Source organism: Kogia breviceps, chromosome 14 (assembly GCF_026419965.1).
Source record: "Kogia breviceps isolate mKogBre1 chromosome 14, mKogBre1 haplotype 1, whole genome shotgun sequence".
NCBI classification, from domain to species: domain Eukaryota; kingdom Metazoa; phylum Chordata; class Mammalia; order Artiodactyla; family Physeteridae; genus Kogia; species Kogia breviceps.
Window position 1 is genome coordinate 74,617,360 of NC_081323.1, and position 24,789 is coordinate 74,642,148.

At 44.3% G+C, this 24,789-nt stretch overlaps 1 protein-coding gene across 1 annotated transcript; it reads right to left on the minus strand.

Annotated features, from left to right (window-relative positions):
• Positions 1-712: 712 nt before the first annotated feature.
• LOC131741348 (eukaryotic translation initiation factor 3 subunit C) lies at positions 713-22,131 on the minus strand. The gene is made up of 21 exons (XM_059038183.2): positions 22,028-22,131; positions 21,752-21,891; positions 20,519-20,584; positions 20,223-20,412; positions 19,711-19,836; positions 19,469-19,523; positions 19,228-19,337; positions 18,702-18,829; positions 9,663-9,822; positions 9,423-9,526; positions 8,824-8,965; positions 8,516-8,641; positions 8,290-8,383; positions 7,257-7,447; positions 6,793-7,017; positions 3,348-3,711; positions 1,580-1,739; positions 1,423-1,488; positions 1,246-1,333; positions 985-1,147; positions 713-886 (listed from the first exon to the last, which is right to left on the minus strand). Exons 2-21 carry the CDS (start codon positions 21,850-21,852, stop codon positions 804-806), a joined length of 2,742 nt encoding a protein of 913 aa, XP_058894166.1. The 5' UTR covers positions 21,853-21,891; positions 22,028-22,131; the 3' UTR covers positions 713-803.
• Between the last annotated feature and the right edge of the window lie 2,658 nt (positions 22,132-24,789).

Genomic DNA, 24,789 nt, shown 5'->3' on the forward strand with positions numbered 1-24,789 from the left:
AAGCATTTAGCCTTCATGAGATGGCCCCCGGATTAAGCCCCTAGTTGATCTTCTGCACATACTCCACAAACACTTTATACCAACCACACTATTCTTTTCCTCCTCTCATCCTGTTTAACTGCTTTTTTTCCTTTGTTTACATCAATGCTTTTCAAATGCGGTGAAGGGCCATTAAAAAATTTTCCAGCCTATTGTGGGTAAATACGTTAGAAAATACTATACACACAAATTAGAAAATCCATCACATGCTTAGATATCACAGCATTGGCAAAGTTTCTCAGTGCTTACTCTTAATTATGGTGCCTGTTTCGTCATGGACAGGCTAACTGTGCATCCACACTGGTCTGAGGACTACACTTCACACGGGTCTAGACTAACTCTCCCTTTTCCCTGCCTGGTGAACCACCACCCATCCACTTGCAACATCCATCACCACTGCCTCCATTATGCTTTCCCTGACATTTATGCCCCATAATCACATCCTATTCAATATAGCCACCACCTTTTAAAAAAGTACCCATTATAACTTATCACACGTTATTACAATTTTCCGGTCAAATGTCAAAGAGCAGCAAGCTCTCTGAAGTCAGGGATATGTGCAAGTCATCCCTGCATCCTGAGCCTTGTGCCTGTCATGGGATAGAAGCTTAGAAATATAATTAGCAAATAAATGTGTCCAACACACCTCTGGCGACACACAGACAGGCAGAACTGCAGCAACTCTAAATAGACCTTTAATGACTGGGGTGTGGCGGGACCTAAACGTTGAATGGTTCAGGGTACTGAGGACTGAAGTCAAGCGATCAGTAGGCCGTCTGAGACTGCTGCTGGCGGTAGCCACCCCGGCGCATGTAGCCCTCATTTTTGCGGTAGCCATCCTTCTGGTCTGCAGGAGAGAGATGGGGAGGGGAGGGGGTGAATGCCAACGGAAAAGCAGTAAGGGGGCCAGGACCGTGGGAGCGCAGAGGGGGTGGAAGCACTCACCTCGGAAGTAGCCACCATAGGTACCCTGCTTGTGGTCAAACACCCGCTCGTTGTTTTCCACCAGGCTGCCCAGTTTCTCAGCCAATTGCAGTGCCAGGTTCTGCTGGGCAGTGGGCTCAGTGCGGTGCATCACCACTGTCTGTGTCGGCTGGTCCAGGGAGGCCTGACAGAAGTGAGGCGGAGGAAGGGACAGATCAGTCTCCTGCACTCCAATCTCTCCGTGACTCCACCTGCCCATGGGCCCATGTTGATGGCCCTTACCATCAACTCCTCGTTAATGATCATCTTGCTGATGATGGAGTGCACAGTGGGCAGGTCCAGTTCAAACATGTCAGACAGTGTCTCCATGCTGGAGAGAAAGAAGGCCAAGAGCAGGGAGAAATTAGGACCCTTGACCACAAAGCTGGGGCTCCTATGCCTCCTCAGGGCCCATCCTACCTGATGGAGTCATAGACACTGCTGTAGGTGAAGAGGTAGGTCCGCAGTGACTCTTCCTGGATCTTCCTGTGGGGAGAAGGGAGAAAAGGGGGAGATCTTCAGTGAAGGAGACCAAGTCTTTTCTTCCCCACCCACTAGGGTCTTGTTCTCTGCTCACCTAACCAGCATGGTTCGGACTTTGTCTGCCTCTGGAAAAAGGTCCCACACTTTGCCATTCATCTTCTCGTTGATGATAAAACTGTGGCAGGTCTTCCAGTCACCCATCTTCATGGCCTTGGAGGCAGCGACCACGTGTTCCCTCATTGACTCAGGGGGACCTGAAAGGTTGGGAATGAGGGAGGGCCTAGGGAAACTTGGGATGAGGGCTCCTTCCCCCACAAGCACTATTTAAGGAGGAACCCAGGCTAGGAGAGCAAACAACTGGACTGAGACTCTAACAGCTCTCCATTAAGTAGCCATGTGACTGTGTAAGTCACTTAATATCAGAATAACTGTATTTACATTTAGACTTAGTTTATGATGTGCCTCAGGGGATTGGTGAGTTCCTTGAAAATGTTGACAAATTGCTGTGTGTACCCTTATGCACATTTTCCTAGGAAAGGGTCCACAGCTTTTATCAGATTCTTACAAGGTTCACTGACCTAAAAAAAAATGTCTAACATCCACTGCAGGCAGTAGTAGAGAGGCGGGGAATGTGAACCAAGAAGCCCTAAGAGATGCTGGACATACAGATTTTCACTGGCAATTTTCCAATTAAAACAAAACAAAGTAAAGCATCACTACATAACCCAAACAAAATTTGCCTAAAGTGTGCCTGCACTTAATATTACCATACACACAACCAGGAGAGGACAAATCTGTAGAGCGATGTGGCTGTGGACAGTCAGCCTGACTCAGTTGCCAAGTCCTTCCATGCACCAGCCTTACAGGAAGGGCGCAATTCAAATTCCTTTCCCAGTGAAATCACAACTCACTCAACCTCTGGATTGAATGATCCGATCTCTAAAAGTGCTCAAAGAAGTCAACGTTAGATTCTTGAATGCCAAGGGTCTAGTTAGTTAGCTAAAAAATAATACGGATGTAAGGGAAAAAGAGGAAAAGGTCAGAGAGACACATACCAGCTGTGTTAACTCTGGGTAAAGTCACTTAACTTTTGTGCCTCAGTTTCTTAATCAGGAAAAAGGGGGCTTCATGATAGTATCTTCATAGGGTCATGACTAATTAAGAATAAATTAATTATTATTATTTATAAAACAGTTAGTGCCAGGCAGAAAAAAGTACTACATAAGTTCACACTAAATTAAAAATATTGTTGGAATCAGGTCATGGAGACTTTAACTTAGTGACTAAGGAGGCTGGACTTTATTCTACAGGCAATGAAGAACTTCTGAAGGTGCTGGGGATGTATAACATCATACACTTGGTAGAAAGATAGTACTGACAAATACAGACTGAAGGGGAGAATGACAGGAAGCAGGGAGCTTAACTTGTAAGCTAAGACAACGTGTCCTATGGTAAGAGACCACGGAGACTACTTAGTAAAAATGATGCTTTTAGGCCATACATGGAGATGCCATTAAATCGAATGGAATCATCTTGTGGGAAAGTTCATTCCCTTTATCTTCTCTTTTTTTTTTTTTTTTTTTTGGCGGTATGCGGGCCTCTCACTGTTGTGGCCTCTCCCGTTGCGGAGCACAGGCTCCGGACGCACAGGCTCAGCGGCCATGGCTCACGGGCTTAGTTGCTCCGCGGCATGTGGGATCTTCCCGGACCAGGGCACGAACCCGTGTCTCCTGCATCGGCAGGCGGATTCTCAACCACTGCGCCACCAGGGAAGCCCCCTTTATCTTCTCTTAATCCTTTGATTACACGTAATCAAGGAACAAACGAGCAAAGTCTGACGCACTACAGAGCCCCACACTCACCCAGCAAGGGCTGTCGCTCGCCCACCCGCAGCTGGTGATGGAACTGCTTGCTGATCATGCGTCGGCGGGCGTCACTCTCATGGGCGGCCATGTAGGGGATCTCCAGGAGCATGGCCGACACAAGGTAAACACACTCCAGCAGCTCCAGATTTATGTGCAGGTGGAAGGGCACCTGCCGGCGCCGCTCCACCTTCTCCTGCTCCTGGTTGCGCTCTTGCAGGCTGCGCAGCAGCAGACCCTGGCCCAGAAGCTCCTTGGCCCGGCCGCTTGACTGGATGTCCAGCAGGGCATTGTGAGCATCCTTGGTCAGGCCTTGGCGGAAGGCACAGATGCCCAGCTGCACCATGGTGCGGTTGTACAGGATCTAAGAGTGAAGGGCAATGCGCTCAGAGGTGATGGCCACAAGGCAAGTCTTTCACAGGGTTAGCACAGAGAACAAATAGACCAGTCCCTCCCCTTCCATGGAGCTTACACTCTAGGGACAGAGGTGTGGAGGACAAAATAAGCATACTATGCAGGTGGTGACTCAAGCTAAGGAGAAAAATAAAGCAGACGAGGGAGTTAAGAAGGGAGTCTGAGTGGTGGCAGTAGTGGTGGGAACTCGCAATTTCATGTAGGATAACTAGGGAAGGCCTCATTTTGAAGGGGATGTTTAAAAATAAAGACCTAACAGAAAAAGAAAGAGCAAGTCATGCAGATTTCTGGAGGAAAAAGAATATTCTAGGAAAAATGAAAAGTAAGTGCAAAGGCCCTATGCCAGACGTATTCAAGGACAAGGAATGCGATATGGCTAGAGCTGGTAAGAGATGTGATCAGAAACTGGAGGCTGGGCAAGCACAGGGCGTTGTAAGCCATGTTAAAGATTTTAAGATGGGAACCACAGGAAGCTTTTGAGCAAATAAGTGACATAATTTGACTTTATTAACAGGGTTACTCTGGCTGCTGCATTAAGAACAGCCTGAAGGGGCTTCCTTGGTGGCACAGTGGTTAAGAATCCACCTGCCAATGCAGAGGACATGGGTTCGATCCCTGGTCCGGGAAGATCCCACATGCTGTGGAGCAACTAAGCTTGTGTGCCACAACTACGGAGCCCACATGCCACAGCTACTGAAGCCCGCGTGCCTAGAGCCAAGTTGTTAAGGCGTCAGTTCTCCCCAAATTAATTTACAAAAAAAAAAAACTGATTTACAGATTCAATATAATCCCAGCAGACATTTTTGCAAATTGACAAGCTGATTTTGAAATTTATGTGGAAATGCAAGTGTCACAGAACATTCCAACTATTCTTAAAAAACAACAAAGTTGGAGGAGTCATACTACCAGACTTCAAGACTTACTCTAGGGACTTCCCTTGTGGCACAGTGGTTAAGAATCCACCTGTCAATGCAGGAGACACGGGTTCGAGCCCTGGTCCGGGAAGATCCCACATGCCATGGAGCAACTAAGCCCGTGAGCTACAACTACTGAGCCTGCGCTCTAGCGCCCGCGCACCACAACTACTGAAGCCTGCACGCCTAGTGCCCATGCTCCTCAACAAGAGAAGCCACTGCAATTAGAAGCCCGCGCACCACAATGAAGAGCAGCCCCTGCTCGCTGCAACTAGAGAAAGCCTGGGCAAAGCAACGAAGACCCAACGCAGCCATAAACTAATTAATTAATTAATTTTTTAAAAAGACTTAACTCTAAAGGCACAGCCATCGAGACCGTGTGGAACTGGCATAAGGAAGGACAAAAAGATGAATGAATGGAATAGAATAGAGAGCCCAGAAATACATTTATAGGGTCATGTGGTTGGTTTTTCATGTGGTTTTCCACAAAGGCACCAAAGCAATATAATGGGGAAAGAACATCTCTGACCCTGACTTCACACCATATGCAGAAAACATAGACCTAAATGTGAAAGCTAAAACCACAAGAACTTCCAAAAAATAAAAATAAAAAAGAATATCTTTATGAATTTCAAGTAGGAAAAAGTTTATTCAGATAGGACCCAGAAAATAACCAAAAGAAATAAAACCGATATATTAGAATATACATCAAAACACATGGTTAAGAAAATGAATAGGCAAACCACAGACTGGAAAAAAATATTTGGAAAACATTTATCGGACAAAGGACTGGTATCCAGGATATATGAAGATTTCCTACAACTCAATAATAAAAAGATGAATAATCCAATCTTTAAAAAAAAGGGGGGGCAAAAGTTGACCAGACATCTCACAAAAGAAGATATATAAAGGGCCAATAAACATTTTAAAAGTAGTCAATTTCAATAGTTATCAGTGAAAGACAAACTAACACCACATTGAGATACCGTAAGACAACAACCATGATGGCCAAAATTAAGAAGACCAACAACACTAAATATTGACAAGGTAGAAGTGAAAAATGATACAACCATTTCTGAGTTTCTTTTCTTTTCTTTTTTTTAAAAAATAAATTTATTTATTTATTTACTTTTGGCTGCCTTGGGTCTTCACTGATGTGCGCGAGCTTTCTCTAGTTGCAACGAGCAGGGGCTACTTTTCATTGAGCAGAGTACTCAGTACTGAGCAGGGGCTCAGTAGCTGTGGCTTGCAGGCTCTAGAGCGCAGGCTCAGTAGTTGTGGGCTTAGTTGCTCCACGGCATGTGGGATCTTCCCGGACCAGGGCTCAAACCCGTGTCCCCTGCATTGGCAGGCAGATTCTTAACCACCGCACCACCAGGGAAGTCCCATTTTTGAGCTTCTTATAAAACTGGACATACACCTACACTATGATGCAGCAATTCCACTCTTAAGTATTTACCCAAGAGAAACCATACATCCACACAAACTTACACATAAATCACAAGAGCTTCATTTATAATACCCCAAACTGGTTGATCAGGTATCTATCAAAAGGAAAGTCAAGAACCTGTGATAAATTCATACAATGGAATAAAAAATAGGTGTGCTATTCAAAAAGCACCACCAGACTGGCTCACCAAATGTTTTACACATAAATACCTCACAATTGTTCTAAACACACATTTATAGGATCCATACCTACACACAGCTGTAATACTCCTACATGAAAATGTCCTCACAATGCTGCCACACACAAAATTTTATGTTTCACACGTCACACTGTATTTGGGTCCTTGTCCTTCTCAGTTTAACTGCTTAAATGCTTTTTCATCTTTTTAAATAAGATGATCTCCTAATGTTTGTTCCAAACCAGACACATAGTAGTTATAATAAATGTAAATTGAACCCAAATCCTATCCCAGAGGATTCTATGTTAACATGTAGGAGAATCAAAGAATGCTAGCACTCAGGAAGGCCCAAGTGTCTCCCTGTATCTACATTAGCCAGACAGGTAGGTGGCTAATCTGCCTGAGCCACTTTGCCTGAACAGAGAGGACAGGGGCCTGGCCTGGTCTTCCCTTTGCCAGCAAGGCCAGAGCGCCTCCTTCCCATCCTACCTGTACTGGCGGGTCCGCGTGCTGAATGTTGTCTTGTAGGTGGCTCATGAGCATGAGGTCACGGGCCTGGTACCAGCGGGAGTGCAGAGCATGATGGTAGATATGGCAGAGGATGGCGCATGTGCGGATTCGGTCTGTGCGGTCCTTGGCATATATGTACTTGCACAGTCTCTCCATCAGCACAGCTGAGTCCTCACCCTCATTTTCGGCCTGGTCTTGCTCTGACTGGAGGGGTAGGGGGTGGGGGGAGATATTGTTGGAGGAGGAGATACGGCAAGGACAAAGGTTCTAAATGGCTCAGGCTTCAGCAACCAAAGACGAGACTCCACCCAGCCTCTTCCTAGTCCCTCTGCTCCACCACAGACAGTCCCCAGGAAATAGAAGATCTGCCATGAAGTCCTGACAGACATGCAGAACTGATGGACACACCCCTCTCCCCTCTGACATGGTGGCCAAGCACTTACCTTTGAGGAGCCCTCAGGGGGGGTAAGCTGCCGCTGATGGGCCTTGTAATCAAACTTGTAGTAGGTGTGGAGGATGCGCCTCAAGTAGACGCGACAGATCTCGTCAGTGGTGCCCTTCTCCTCCAGGTAGCGTTGCACACGCTCAATGATGGTGCACACCTGTGCCTCGTCCTTCAGGTGCTCCACGTACTCTGGCAGGGAGAGCACCCACCCTCAGCTTAGCCAAGCACCCAGGCTTTCTCAGTCATATGTCCCTCATCAATCCAATTACCTCTGCATGTGTTTCCTGTACCCATCAGAAAAGTCTACTCACTGTGCCCTAAAAATACCATCCTCTCCTGGGACATGTCAAGCTCACTTTCCATTACTGTCAGGCACTCTCTTCTGCTAATTCCTCCCCTGATTAACTCCTCCTCCTCCTCCTCATTCAGCTCTCACCTCAAATGGGCCCTACCTACAGATGCTTCTTCAACCATTATCTAAAGCAGCCACCACTCCAGACATCCTCTGTCACATGTCCCGATCTGAATTTCTAATTCACACTTTACATTACCTACAACTGACTCGTTCATTTTTTTGTAGAACTGCCTTGCTTCAGCACCGAAATGTAAGCTCCATGAGCATGAAGGCCCCGAGCTGTCTTGTTCATCAATACATCTTTGACTTGGTGGACACATATGGACACTCACATTTTACTGTGCAAATGTCCTGCATTTCCCCATTATAATGCTTTAGGTTTAGGTGTACAAGCTAAACAAGCCAAGTGGCCAGAGATCATCATACCCCAACAGTTCTCAAAGTGGCAGACAACAGCATCACTTAGGAACACGTTAGAAATGCAAAATGTGATGCCTCACCCAGATCTATTGAATCAGAAGCTACGGGAGTGGGGTCCAGTATTTTAAAGAGGCCCTGTGGTATGAATGCTGGGGTGAGGAAGGGCTGGCTTTCCGAACATTCTCACTTAGTATAATCCTTCACTTTAATCCCTGCACTTTTCCTCTCACTGATGCCCATGCTTGCTCGGGCTCACCTTGGGAGTGAGGATCAGTGTTTTGCATTATCTTGGTAAATTCTTCATCCATTCGTTCCACCAGAGTTAGGATACAGCCACGGACACGCAGTGGCTGAAGAGAAGGCAAAGGAGGAAATCAGTTAGCCCAGTTTCCAGTCCTGGACTTCAACCCTTCTGTCTCCAACAAGCCTTCCCAAAGCAGACCACACACACTTCCAAATAATCTGCCAAATCCCCTCTTTACCTGGTCAGTGTTATGCAGGTTCTCACTCTCTTCCAGAATGTTCTCTCCAACAAAGATGTTGGGGTTTGCAAACAGGATGTCCATCAGCTCATTGATGCAGTCCAGACACTTCTGCCACATCTCAGGCTGCCAAGAGATCAGACAGCAGTCAGAGGTGTGAAGGTGGAACGAGCAGATGCCTCCCAAGAGCCCTTCACCAGGAATCCACGGGCCTTCAACCACCAAGTCTGCCCCAACAGTCCTTGAGTCACTAGCCACCTTCCCATGACCCACCAGCTCTGCCGTGGGATGCTCGTTATTGTTCTCACCTTCATGTATGTGGCCAGGTTGGGGTTGTAGTCATAAAGAGAGGCGATGATATTGAACTTGATCTTGACGATGACACCCTCTCCCAGGTTGTTTTCAGAGGCAATCTGAACCAGCAGCTGTAGCAGCTCAATCTGGGCTGCACTGGAGGGGTACAGAATTGGGTGAGGCACAGGAAACAAATAACAAAGTCTTATCCTGTCATACAGCATGCCCTCTTCAGACAAGAAAGGCAGCCTCATTCCCGATACCCACCCCTAGCCTCACCACCTGTATACTTGCTTCTCCCTCATATATTCCAAACAGAAATAACAATAATGCTAACAATCTACCATCCTCTTTAGTCACTGAATAACTAAAGAAGATGAGTATTATTCCCTTTTTACAGATCGGAAAACAGCCCCCAAAGGTTAAGTGATTGATCTAAGGTCAAACAGAATGTAAACAGCAGAAAACAGACTGGTGTAGTCCAAGTACATCATTCCTTCTACTGAAGCCACACACAGATCTTCCCAAAACAGCACTATTTCCCCACCAACCTCCACCCTGTGTCTTAAGAGAAAATGAGCTTTCACCCATAGCCCAGGCCCAAGAATCTTACCGATCAGTTCCCTTCTTGCCTCGTGCCTGTAGGATCTCATTCAGTTTCTTGATGACAACAGCGTGGGTGATCTCAGTTCCCTTGGCAAACATTTTTGGCTTCTCCTAGGTAACACACAAGTTATGTGCAGGCTGACAGAAACCTGTTCTTGCCTTAATTGTTCTCCCGAATCCGACCAGGAGGGTACCTGTATGCTCTCCCAAACCGTTTCCCCATTCCTGTTCATTCTAAAATCCTCACCTTAACCAGGGGCACTCCACCCCGGACCCTTTCCCACTCCCCGCCTTCATTGTCTTCTTCCTCCTCATCCAGGCGCTTGGATTTCCGATCGTGCTTCTTCTTAGCTTTGTCCTCCCGTTTCTTCTCAGCTGCCTTCTTGTCCTCCTCTGTGGTGGGGGCCCTGTCAAGAGACACAGGAGAAGATGAAGGGCCAGCCCCCTCTCCACCTTGAGGCTTCTTCCTCCCGCAAAATTCCTCTTTTTCTCTTCCTGGGTCCAAGTTACACTCCACAAGAATGACCTATGGATAACTGTAACCATAACCAAAGCAAGGACCACTAAGCATTTGAATCTTCCAGACCACTTACCAAGGTCTGTTACCATATTACACTAAGCAACTCGTATGAAGGAAAGAGTATGGCCTAGTTTAATAAGACAGAGGTGCTAACCAGGCTGCCATAGACACAGAAACAGCCTGTCACGTTGCTCCACGACTAAACTCTAAGGTTTTCCAAAGAATCCATAAGCAACACAGTTGTCCTTTGGTACTAGTTGCTCTGTCCAGACTAATCTTTTTTTTTTTTTTTTTAATAAATAAATCTATTTATTTATTTATTTATTTAGTTAGTTATGGCTGCGTTGGGTCTTTGTTGTTGTGCACGGGTCCTCTCTAGCTGCAGCTAGTGGGGGCTACTCTTTGTTGCAGTGCGCCATCTTCTCACTGCGGTGGCTTCTCTTGTTGCAGAGCACAGGCTCCAGGCCTTGTGGCTCCAGGCTCTAGAGTGCAGGCTCAGTAGATGTGGTGCACACGCTTAGCTGCTCCACGGCATGTGGGATCTTCCTGGACCAGGGCTTGAACCCGTGTCCCTGCATTGGCAGGGAGATTCTTAACCACTGCACCACCAGGCAAGTCCCCAGACTAATCTTTTTATCACCAACTGATTTATCAGTTTAAAATCAGTGCTTAGAAAAAAAAAGTGCAAAAAAATTTTTGTGGTTCCCAGACTGGCTGCTTTTCCCTGCCTTTCTTTCCCCTCTTATGACAATTATTAATATAAATTCTAATTTTTTAAAAAAACTGTTCAATACAACAAAATGTCCCCAACAAAAGAGAAAAAGATCACTAGATACCTCAAAGTGGATTTAAGCTATTTGATGTCTGAAACCATTTCCAAACTTTAATACTTATATAATGAAATATAAACCAAATGACAGGGACAAATTATTTCAAACTTTATAAAGATACTGAGAAAAAAGTCTCTCCAGAAAGACTTGAACAGACATTCAAGTTATCTATAATTTAAACACCATTTAAACATTTATAAATAAATTTCATTTTAACTGCTTAAAAGGTTTGAATATGCTTTAGTAATAATTTATAAATTTGCCAGTTAGATTAAAACTTGCCCTTGCCAAAAGATTTATGCCATAATTTTTTTTTGGGGGGGGCCATGCCACGTGGCTTGTGGGATGCTTGTGGGATCTCAGTTCTCCAACCAGGGCCGGAACCCGGGCCATGGCAGTGACAGCACCGAATCCCAACCACTACACCACCAGGGAACTCCCTATGCCATAACTCAATAGAAGCTTAAAGATTTTTCCTCCTATACTAATGCAATACTCTCTAATGATAAAAACTCATTTCATAGGTAAAATCCTTTGCAAATACATGAAGTGTGTTCATTAAGCTGAAACTGCTTGGTCTGCATCATCTATCCCCAAAGCTCTGAGATCACAGGACCTCACGCTATTTAAAAATCAATGCTGTCTAAACTTCAAAAGAACTTAATTATCCTTGGCCTAAAGTTTTACTCGAAGCCCTCAGGATATTGTGATTCACACCTCAAAAACACAAACTCTCACCCTATGAAATTCTAACTGAAAGACCTAAAACTTGACTTGATCTCTCCCCTATGACAGATTATACCTTGGTATAGTCACATCTTGTTAGAATCGATCAGAAAACTGACATTTATGCTCTCAGCTAGAGGGATGTCGCCAGATACATCTCCACCTAAATACACAGCTAAGAAACTGAAGACATTGAGACACCAATAGAAGTTAGTCCTAAAACTACACTGAAAAGGACCGTTCTACACCCTTCTTAACCACAACTATGATCTAGAGCCCCTAAACATACACTCTTCCTTAGGATCCTAACAACTTGGAGATCCAGTCCCACCAGAGATCTATCCTGAGGTTCACTTTAAAAAAGGCCTCCAGGGGACTTCCCTGGTGGCGCAGTGGTTGGGAGTCCGCCTGCCAATGCAGGGGACACAGGTTTGAGCCCTGGTCTGGGAGGATCCCACATGCTGCGGAGCAGCTAGGCCCGTGCGCCACAGCTGCTGAGCCTGCGCTCTGGAGCCCGCAAGCCACGACTACTAAAGCCCACTCGCCTAGAGCCCGTGCTCCGCAGAGGGGGAGGCCACCGCAGTGAGAAGCCCATGTACCGCAACAAAGAGTAGTCCCTGCCTGCAGCAACTAGAGAAGGCCCGCACATAGCAAAGGAGACCCAACGCAGCCAAAAATAAATAAATAAATATTTATTTAAAAAAAAAAAAAGAGGCCTCCAGAAGCAGGTAGCTCTTAGAAGCAGACAGCATCTCAGCGAGATTCCATAGGGCAACCATATCATATACAGACAACTTCCTCCAAAACCCTTTAGATTAGGATTCATAATTGAGACAACAAACGTATTCTGTGTATTCCTCCTCTTTTAACTTCTTTTGAATCAATTCATCATTATCCAAGTTTCACAGTAAAAATCTTGGTTGCTCACTATTGGAAGAGGTCATTGAGAGGATGTGACCATGGGTTGACCCAAGAGCTGGACCCAGGGTATTGGAGGCTCCTTACTCCCCTGTCCTTGGAATGTACGTTCTGCTCACGGTTCCCACCTTAGGAGCCACTTCAAGGATGCAGCCTTGAGAGCAATGTGCTGAGACCATCTGATCTGAATATGTGACTGAGCTCTATTATAGCCTCTACATAAACTCTTACGATTCTGGAAGACAGGTGCAGAGATCTATTCATCTTGAGGCTGCCAAAGATAAACCCTGTATTTAAGTTCCCTTGCTTATTACACCTGCCACCTACCAATCTGGAGTGGTCTGCCTCTTTCTTCGGTCTCTCCTTGTCCTCTGTGCATGGGGATAGTCTCAGATTTTACCAGGGAGCTCCCAAGGTTGCAAACCAATATGCACATTTGATTAAGACTCCAACATGGTAACTTATGAGAAGGAGTCCAAGATACTAGACTTCATCAGTTTGTACTTAAGAATTCCTACCCCAACTACAAATTCAGAAACACAAATATGTGATCTGTAATTTACCTCTAGTATGGTCCAAAATAACAAATAATTTAAACATTTTAGCCCCAAACTAACAAATTCCTTAGCTAAGAATTAACCTTAAATAGGGAATTCCCTGACAGTCCAGTGGTTAGGACTCTAAGCTTTCACTGCCGAGGGCACAGGTTTAATCCCTGGTCAGGGAACTAAGATTCCATAAGCCATGTGGCTCGGCTAAAAATTAAAAAGAATTAACCCTAAATAAAACTGATCTCAAATACTGGTCAGTCAAGGCTAGTAAATAAAGATGTGCAATAAATAACATCTTACTGAACCTGGATACTTTGGAAAAAACAAATCAATTAAGAAAAAAACCACTTGATTAAAAGTTCACTAAAGTGATTCTTAAAGACATTCTCCTAGATAAGCTTAGCCTGATTAGAAAATTAAATAAAGGTCCTAAATGTTTCTCTTATTGTATCTGTGACTATCCTATTTTCTGCCCAAACCCACTATCTAATATCCAGGTGCTTAAATGTTGCTAGACAACCTTATTATCCCACATCAAAGAAACTGAAGCTCTTGAGATTAAATGTGTTCCTTTACGTGCTTGTTTTGACCAAAAGATGAAAGCTGAGGAATTCTGATGAGAGGAAGGGTATAGACTGGTTTAATATGGAGATGTTGAAAAAGGATGCTGGCAGACATTATAGGGACAGCCTGTCATGTTTCTAGATAATCCATTAACAACTGAAACTAACCTTGGCTGGCTTAGATAGCTAATGAGTTTACACACACAAAAATGTGCAAACAAAATTAAACATTCCCACCACCGTCTGGGGTTTTGCCCTCTCTCCTTATTCCTCTTTCTCTTATCAAATTCTTTTTTGTCTTGGTTGGAAATCGATCTTAAAAGTTGGTCTACTTTGTTGTACAAGTAAAATAGTGTCTCTGAATTATTCTTTGACACTACAAAGCCACAAACTCTTAATGTCAATAAGGCCTTTGAAGATCCCATGGTTAACCCAACCTCTGACGCTTGACTTTTTTTTTTTTTTTTTTTTTTCCCGGTACGCGGGCCTCTCACTGTTGTGGCCTCTCCCATTGCGGAGCACAGACTCCAGACACAGGCTCAGCGGCCGTGGCTCACGGGCCCAGCCGCTCTGCGGCATGTGGGATCTTCCTGGACCGGGTCACGAACCCGTGTCCCCTGCATCGGCAGGCGGACTCTCAACCACTGCACCACCAGGGAAGCCCTGACACTTGACATTTTAACTAAATGTAATTTTAGACTTTTTTGGGGGGGATCAGGTGGGCTAGGTACACAAAGTAAAATTTCACAGGTTAAAAAAATATACCAAGGGTAATTTCTAAAGTAAAAATAATATAGGATTAATCTTAAAATAATTATTCTGAAAAATAATTCTGAAAGCCAAATCTCTCCCAAATTATATACTGTATGAATCCATTTATATAAAACTCTAAAAACTGCCAACTTATCTAGTGATAGAAAGCAAATCAGCAGTTGACCACAGAAAGGGCAAGGAGAAGTGGGGCAGGAGGGAAGGTTTACAAAGGGGCATAAAGCAATTTTTAGGAGTGATGGATTATATTTACTCTGATTGTAGTGATGGTTTCATGAGTATAAACATGTCACAACTTATCAAATTGCTAACTTTAAATATGTGTGGTGGGCTTCCCCGGTGGTGCACTGGTTAAGAATCCGCCTACCAATGCAAAGGACACGGGTTTGAGCCCTTGTCCGGGAAGATCCCACGTGCCGCGGAGCGACTAAGCCCGTGGGCCACAACTACTGAGCCTGTGCTCTAGAGCCCACGAGCCACAACTACTAAGCCCACATACCACAACTACTGAAGCCCGTGTGCCTAGAGCCCATGCTCCGAAACAAGAGACGCCAACATGGGAGATTGGAATTGACAATATATACAGCAATATGTATAAAGTAGATAACTAATAAGAACCTGCTGTATATAAAAAAAAATTAATTAAAAAAAAAGAGAAGCCACCGTAATGAGAGCCCACGCACTGCAACGAACAGCCCCCGCTTGCTGCTACTAGAGACAGCCCACGCGCAGCAACAAAGACCCAATGCAAAAATAAATAAATAAATTTATGTTAAAAAAGGAAGTTAAAAATAGGAAGAGGATAAACAGAAAGCACATTAACAAGAGAGCAAGAACAAAATACATTTATAATCACAACAAATGTAAATTAACCTGCATAGATTAAAAAGCAGAGATCAAGTTTTGGAGACAGTGGTGGTGGTTGCACAACTGAGTGAATGCACTCAATGACACTGAATTGGACACTTAAAAAATGATTAACGGGGGCTTCCCTGGTGGCACAGTGGTTGAGAGTCCGCCTGCCAATGCAGGGGACATGGGTTCGTGTCCCGGTCCGGGAAGATCCCACATGCTACGGAATGGCTGGGCCGGTGAGCCATGGCCGCTGAGCCTGTGTGTCCAGAGCCTGTGCTCCGCAACGGGAGAGGCCACAACAGTAAGAGGCCCAAGTACCGCAAAAAAAAAAAAAAAAAAAAAAGATTAATGGTAAATTTTATGAGTGGCGCAATTGAAAACATAAAAAAAATAGCAATGATCATGAGATGAAAAAGAAAAAAAAGAGCTGTGTTTGTAAGAGCCATCTCTAAACATACACCATCATAAAGTACAAAATAAAAGGACAGAAGATATATAGCTGACCCATGATCGATGTGGGATACGACATGGGGATGGGGTGGCAATCCCCCGTCAAAAATCCACGTGTGACTCTACAGTTGGTCCTCTGCATCTGAAGATTCAACCAACCATGGACCGTGTGGTACTACAGCATGCATTTATTGAAAAACATCTGCGTATACGTGGACCTATACAGTTCAAACCAATGCTGTTCAGGGGTCAACTGTATGTGTGTTCTCAAAGATGCCCTATTATCAAGCAGAGGAAGCCCCCTTCTATTCCTACTTTGTTGAGTGCTTTTACCATGAGTGTTAGGATTATTCTCAAATACTTTCTCTGTGTCTACTGAGATGACTATATGGTTTCTCTCCTTTATCCTATTTATATGGTGTATTACATTAATTGACTGTCGTGCATTCCACTAACTTTGCATTATGAGGATAAGTTGCACTTGGTCATGATGTAAAAGTCTTTTTGTATGTTGCTGGACTGGTTTTTGCTGAGGATTTTTGAATCTAAATTCATAAAAGATACTGGTCTGTAGTTTTCTTTTCTCATGATGTCCTAAGTTTAACCTTAGTCCCCACTTGTTCCCTCAGACAGGAGTCTTTGTGCAATGCACATGTGCAGTGTACACTACACACACTGGTCCAAATAATGGAGACTTCAATAAATTATTGAAATGACAAAAACACAAAGGAGATATAAAAGATATGAACCAATAATAAGATTGATAGTTCTATAGGATGTCAGTAGGCTTAAAATATGAATTTCACAGTAAAGCAAATTTAAGAAATAGCTAATGAAACAAAGTTAAACAGATCTATTTTGCTTAACTGATACATGGTTGTAAACTCTCCAAGAAGGGAATATGATACTGTAACATAATAAAAAATATTTATGTGGTCTTTGTCTTCAGTTCCTGACACAGAGCTCCTAAATCCCTTGGAATTTCCTGAGCAATAGGAGCATCTTTCATTCTAATGAGGCCTTGACAGGCCTCTAGAAAGCTTTCAGGATGGGGGCTGGTTTCCAGAAAGACCAAAGTATGCTTAGAGGGGTGGAACTTATAGCTCCACCCTCTCACCACCAGGGAGGATAAGAGGGACTGGAAATAGAGCCCATCATCAACGGCCAACGATTTAACCAATCATGGCTACGTAATGAAGCCGCCATAAAAATCCTTAAATGATAATTTGGAGAGCTTCCTGGTTGATGAACCACTGAAGTGCTAGGAGGGATGGTGAACTCAGAGAGGACACTGAAGCTCCATGCCCCTTCTCCCACACCCTGCCCTATGCATCTCTTCCATTCGGCGGTTCCTGAGTTGTATCCTTTATAATACGCTGGTAACAGTAAGTAAAGAGCTTTCCTGAGTTCTGTGGGTTGATCTAGCAAATTATCGAATCTGAGGAGGGGACTGTAGGAACTCTCTGAATTTAGAGCCGGATGGTCAGAAGTACGGGAGCCACACCTGGAACTTACAATTGGCCTCTAAGGTGGTGGCAGTCCCACGGGGTCTATGCTAACTCTGGGTAGTGTCAGAACTGAATTAGTGTTGAACACCCAGTTGGTGTCCAGAGAGTTGGATAACTAGCTGGTATGAGAAAAAAACACATATGGTGTCAGAACTGTCGTGAGTAAAAAGACATCAGATATGCAATACTCGCCCTGCATTTGACCAGTGTTCCCTGGAGGACACAATGAAAAATGCTTCTCAATAAAATGGCTGTGTCTGACCCCTCTAGTGTGAGGGAACTCACTAACTCCTGAAGCTGCATAATCCCAACTTTTAAAAGCAGGAAAGCAACCCTTAGAGCATCAGTATTTCTGCCAGTTATCACTGAGCTTGATACTCGACTTCTGTAGAATACACGGGGACAGGTGTCACCTTGACTTCAAAGGAGGAAACTAGGACCTAAGATGGTTAAGTAACTCACCCAAGTTGACAGATACTAAAGTAGTAAGGACTGTAATCAGAATCCTCCCCCACACCATGACGACACTAGTAAAGTTCAGGAAGGCTTGCTGCAGTCTATATGCTACATGCTAGGTTCTCAGAAGAGTGAGAAGAGAAGCTACTGTCACTGAGGGCACACCACATGCCAGTCCTGGGCTGAGCCAGGCTTATCACCTCCCTATATTTTTGCAGGTATCCTTGAGACAGGGTCAAGTATCACTCTATTTTACAAAAGATAAAACTGAAGACTGGAAAGGTTAAGTAGCTTATCCAATATCACACAGCTAATCAGCATCAAAGAGAGATAAACACTCAGTCCACATGCAGCAAGTAATGTCATGGTTAAATATTTGGACAATGGAACCTTCAAATCTCATCTGCAGGACACATTAGCTTTATGACCTTAGCTAATAACATACTTGACTCTGAGATCCCTCTGTCGGCCTCTACAATCTAAGGGACTCCATGTGGGGAGGAGCAATATAGGAGTAGGGGATCAAGAGATACAAACCACTAGGTATAAAATGAGCTATAAGGATATACTGTACAACACTGGGAACTAATCTATAAATGGGGTATAACTTTTAAAAATTATGGATCACTAGGGACTTCCCTGGTGGTCCAGTGGTTAAGAATCCACTTTCCAATGCAGGGGATGTGGGTTCAACCCCTGGTCGGGGAACTAAGATCCCACATGCTGTGGGGCAACTAAGTCCACGTGCCACAACTACTGAGCCCGCAAGCCACAACTAGAGAGAAGCCCACGCCTCAATGAAGAGCCTGTGTGCCGCAACAGAAGATCCGCATGCTGTAGAGAAGATCCCACGTGCCACAGCTAAGACCCGACACAGCCAAGTAAATAAAATAAAAAATAAGTTAAAAAAAATTATGGATCATTATACTGTACACCCATAACTTATATAATATTATACAGCAACTATACTTCAATAAAAAACTTTTTAATGTAAAAATAAATAAAAGACAAATAAAAACTAAAACTGAAATGGGAAAAATAAATAAATAAAAGGACTCCACAGGAGCAACAACTTTCAAGATGATTAAAAGCTTCCTACCCCTCCCCCTGTAGCCCGAAGTACCACTACTTTTCTTACTTTTTAAGGAATCTTGACGCCAGCACTGTCTGTTTCCCTTCTTCCTCCTCTGAATCTGAATCAGAAGATGTGGAACCTGTGTCCCAATCTTCATCATCTTCTGAATCTTCTGAGTCCTCATCCTCATCCTTAGAGAAAAAAAAGATGATCAGAAGAAAGAAGATGGGAAGACTGCCTGGGTCTCTGCTCTCCCTGCTGACACATGTTTCAGAGACTCTCAGGAGCAGTAGAAGAGTGGCTGAATCAGGAAATTAAGAGCTGGACTGGACCACCAAGACCCAGAGAGAAGTGGTAACGTACTGCAGGGACACACACCTCCCCTGGGGCAGAGCTGGGGCCAGAATCTAGTTCTCCAGATTCCAAGTCACTCAGTGCTCTAATCGAAGAGGAAACCTGTCCCCAGACCAGACTCTGCTAAACCCCACCCCTCCTAACCCTAGGGCTCTGTGAGTCTTTTCTTCTCCCCAGAGACCCAAGAATGGTCCACAGCAGACAAACCACCCCTCAGTGTAACCCTGGCTCTTACCTCCAACTTTTTGAGGTACTTCCGACTCTCCCCAGAAGGAGCATCTGATTTCTTCTTTAGGAAAGCTGTAGCATTGACTCCTTCATCATCCTCATCCTCATCTGAAGAGCCTGGTGGGAAAGGGGAGAGAAAAAAAGAGTTAGAATGGTGAAGAGCTGAATGGCAAACAAGAAAACAAGCCAAGGACACCCGTAATTTTAGACCTCCTAACCATATGCGATTAAGGGTTTTCCTCACTCACCTTCTGAATCCTCCTCATTCTTCTCAGCATCTTCATCTGCAGACTGCTCAGGGTTCTTGACAGAAGGAAATGAGAGAATAATTAAGGATGCCTGCCAACTACCCCATCCTACCTCCTCCACCCCACAGAGCTTTCTCACGATTCCTTCTCCAGTCACACACCTCCCATTTGCAAACACTTTTTTGTCTCAGTCATGGGGTCACTGTCCCCAAGTTCAGAAAGTCTCCCTCTAGCACCCTCACCTGCTTGTAATTTGTAATATGGGACTCAAAATCTCGGTTGTATTTTCGGATCTTCTGGCGCAGGGTGCTCAGGGCCTTGGCGTTATTCTTGTTCATCTTCTTCTTCCCTTCCTTATCTTCCCATAGCTGAAGGAAAGAAAAGGGAAGAAAGGGAGAACAGGGATCTGAGATTAACTAGTACTCCCTAAACTTCAGGCTTCACAACTTTTGGGTCCTGCTATCTATAAATATCTATACTACTTAATAACTATACCTGTTAACTTACTGCTTACCGATGCTTTATTTATGTATCAAGAGTACAAAACCACAAATAAGAATATAAAAATATATACGATTAAAATTCTTAACATAGAAAAGTCCCTCTCCTTTCTTCATCCCATTTCTTATGTTCTGCGAAATACTGAATATCTGGCAAACAACTCATAGGAGACATGATCCCTGGGTGTGGGTCAGGAGAAAGCTCCAGGTCCACAATCCCCTTCTAGATCCCCCTGCACCCACAGGAATCACACCTCATTAAGATAGTCCTCCAGGTCAGCCAGGATTCGGATATAGAACCGGGGGACACCTTCCTTGTCCACAATGCTCTTAGCCTTCCCATATGCTTTTCCCAGGAGCTCAAACTCTTCCAGGCACTTGGTGACATCCCGAATCTTCATGGCATTACGGATGGTCCGGATAAGGTTGGTCAGTTCCTCAAACCTGGTTTGACAGCCCAAAACCACATTGCACATGCCCACCATCACCAACCAGAAAACCCACCACTGCTCCAGAAACTCCCCATCACCCCACCTCCCCATGGCCTCACCTCTTATCCTTGGCGCTTCGGACAACTCTCTTGGTATCTTCTTCATCCTCACTCAGTAACAATGGCCTATTTGGAAGGAACAGAGACCCAGAGACCATTAACCTCTGTTCCTAGCTCCAGTCTTGCCAAATGATCTCTCTTTTTCTTCTCAGATAGGGCGGGTAACCCATTCCTACCACACTCCTCTTGTTTTCTTCTTCCTCTTCACGGTCTCATCATATAGAACTCAATCTTTTAAGCTTACTTCACGTAAAGCCTTTTATCAAATGTTGTTAACACATTAAAAAAATGACTGTCTCCAGCCTCTCAAAATAAACAAACGAAAGTGCTTATTTACTGTGTCAAAAAATTAATTAAGTGCAGGCACAAGTCACTAAGAATTACTAAAAAAAGTTGAAAAAAGAGGTACTTTACCTAGAATAAATGGAAAAGGTGGTACCTGAACTAGGTCCTAGAAAGCAGTTATTTCCCAGAGTGTGACAGGCTGAGGGCAAGGAAAGAGTCTCAACGGCTTAGACACCTCCATTACTAGTTATTTTTACTTAATAATTAAAAGCCAGACCACAGACAGCATTCAGTTGGCAACAATATCTCTTTTCTTTCCACCTTATTAGCTTTTCCAATTATTTCCTATTTCATAGCAAGTGATGTTGATTTTCCACTTGTGGCACAGATATGAAATCATACTCACGTGAGTATACACAAATTCTATTGTTCACCTTTAAAAATGAGTTTTATGCTGAAACAAGATTTTGAAGTGGTATGTATATATATTCTTAAGTACAGGTACGTGACAAAAATAATGAAGGTGGCATGTGTATGACAGAAGTTTGAGAAACAACATTCCAACGTTCCAAAGGGAGAAAAGAATTTTAATTTGCAGAGATGGGAGAAGAGTATTTAAATGGAGATTAAACAACAGGAAAATATTAATAAATGTTTAAGAACCTCAGAGCCACATCAAGGAACTCGCAGTTATCAAGCGAGTATTCGGGGCCATCCAGTGGGAAACCTCTGTGACTCTATCCTTTGCCTGGTGGGTGGATTCCCACAATTCACAGCACCCTTAGCATTACGGTTGTCCCTCCAACACTGCTCCGGTCCCTTAAACTCTCAACATCCTTAGAACCCGCTCTCACCGCCCCCATTTCCATTCCCCTCCCATATACGCGGCCTTCCACAGCCCGCCGAACCCCTCACCCCATGGTCCCCATGGCCCAGGCCCTCACTCACTGTTTGCCGTAGTTACCCCCGACAGGTTTGGTGACGAGCTCCTCCCCGGACAGGGAAGACTCGGACTCGCTGTCCGAACCGGTGGTAAAAAACCGCGACATGGCGACGGCGCAAAGCGGCTGCGGCGGGAGCGGCCAGACCTACGGTAAAGCCCGAAAGTCACGGGCCACGAGAAGGGGCCCGGGCCGCCACCTGCTGACCCCTATCTTCACCGTCTCCGCACGTACCCCAACCCGGGTCCCCCTCCCTGAAGCAAGAGGCCAAAGAAGTACGTACCAGCTAACCTCCGGAATCACACCGCTTAGCCGAAGCACCGGAAACGCGGCGAGGAGAAGGCGGGACCTTTGCGTCACTTCCGGCAGATGCTGACGAACTATACTGTGCGACTACAATTCCCAGTGGCCCTCGCGCCTCGCAGGGGGCAGGGTCAGGCCTGCAATAAACTTGGCCGGGAGGAGGCGGTCTCGAGATTCCTGGATTCGACCGCGCTTTGCCCTCGGGTGTTATTGCTCACAGCCAGCTAACCAACCACACACCTCACCTGTGGAATCAGAATTTCAGGGCCAGGAGTTTACTTTCTTAAAGCGCCCACGCGATGCTGATGAGCTGCAAGGTTTTGGAGCCAGGCTTAGAGCAAACTTCGGATCGGACTTTGTATTCGAATCCCAGCTCCATCACTTACTAGTGTGTGAACCTAGGCAGATTTCCTAACCTCTCTGTGATTCAGTCTCCCCAGGTTAGGACCATAATAGGACCTACTTCATAGGGTGTTATGAGAATTAAGTGGCTTAGTATATGTGAAGCATATACTAAGGACAACGCCTTGCACAACATAAGCATATAATAAATATTAGCTAGTATTCATTCACTATTCCACAAATGCTTATGTGACTGTTTTACATTTTTTAAGGTGGTTTCATTCATTCAGCACTTGCTGCATGTCTGGTACTGTTTAGCACTGGGGGTACAATGCTCCCCTGAAAGAAAACTGGGACTTAGCAGATCATGGGGAAAGAAGGAGGCCACTTTAGGTAGAGGAAACAGTCTGAACAAAATCCTAGAGACAGGAAAGTTCAGGGCAAGTTCCACCGCTGTTATTTTGGGGTTAGAATGTGGCAGGGCCTTTCCACACATCCTGGCCTGTCACCCCTGTTCTCCTTCCACTTTCCCCCCTTTTCCTCTCTGTCTCTCTTTTTTTCTCCTTTCCTCTCTTCCTCCCTCTCTCCCCACAGATCCACCTGATGCTGAAGTCAACCTCTTCACCTCCCAAAACAGAAAGGGAATGCACTGAAATGGCCAAGGGAGCTTGAGTAAAGGGTTAAGGTTGAGTAATTTGAAGATCATTGTCACTGAAGATGAAGAAATGCAAATTCAGACTAAAATAAAGCTATTGATTTTAGAGTGGTTTCTAATTACTCCCAAGACCCTGATCATTTGCAAAGGAAAAATCATATCCAAACTGTTTATTTTTTACTAATCCTTTACTAAGTCATTATGAAATTTTTCGATTTAACAGGGAGGGGGCTTTTTTAGTAAAATTTTTATTGAACTGTAACATAGATTCAGATGAGTGACAGATCATAAGTGCACAGCTTGATGAGTTTCCACGAAGTGAGCACATCTGTATGCCCACATCAAGAAACAGAACATGACCAGAACCCCACTCAAACTCCCTTCTCATATCCCCCTCCTGTCACTACCCAGCAGGCTTCTTAAATTTTTTTATCATGAAATATTTCAAACATAGAGACAAGAATAAACACTATTTTAATGAACACCTATATACTGACAATCCACGAAACATGTCAAAACTTCATATGATACCACATACCACATTCTGCTGTGGTTCATTTTTTTTTTTTAAAGAAAAAATTTAAATACATTTGGGACATCCTAGTTAAGTGAACAAGGTTCACTGGCCATCCACAAATATCTTTAAAGCACCTACCATGTTCCAGGCCCTTTCATGTGATCATCTCTCTTTATTTGAAAATAATACTTAGGGCTTCCCTGGTGGCGCAGTGGTTGAGAATCTGCCTGCTGATGCAGGAGACACGGGTTCGTGCCCTGGTCCGGGAAGATCCCACATGCCGCGGAGCAACTAGGCCCGTGAGCCATGGCCGCTGGGCCTGCGCGTCCGGGGCCTGTGCTCCGCAATGGGAGAGGCCACAACAGTGAGAGGCCCGCATACCGCAAAAAAAAAAAAAAAAAAAAAAAAAAAAAAAAAAAAATGAAAATAATACTTATACATGATTAAAAATAAAAATGATACAAAAGAATATTAAGGGAAAAAAAAATCTCCTTTCCACCCCAATCTCCAGTTCCTTAGCTTCTCTCCCTAGGGGCAAATATATGATCAGTTTATAGTGTAATCTTCCAGATGTCTCTCTCTGTATTTAGATATGGATACATAAAAGGATATAGATATATGGGTGTATGTATACGTGTAAGAATTGTATAAAGATCTATCTATCTCTTGGATGTCTACATGTGATATTGGATATCTATCTCTGTCTATATATCCTTATCTATATAATTGTTATACATGAACATACATACATATATCTATATCCTTTTATGTTTCTATATCTATGTATACAGAAAGACAGGTCGACAGATCTATCGATAACTATTTATCTGTCTATCTATAACCATCTGTCTACCTAGAGAGAGAGATGGGATGACATGATTTCTTACACAAATCATGACATATTTTATGTGCTCTTCTACGTCTTATTTCATTATTCATATATCTTGCAGCTCATTTTTTAAGGCTTATGGATCTCTCATTCTTTTTCTTTATGCATTTATTTATTTATTTTTATTTTTGGCTGCATTGTGTCTTCGTTGCGGTGCGCAGGCTTCTCATTGGGTGGCTTCTCTTGTTGCATAGCACGGGCTCTAGGCACACGGGCTTCAGTAGTTGTGGCACTCAGGCTCAGTAGTTGTGGCTCGTGGGCTCTAGTGCACAGGCTCAGTAGTTGTGGCGCACAGGCTTAGTTGCTCTGCGGCATGTGGAATCTTCCCAGACCAGGGCT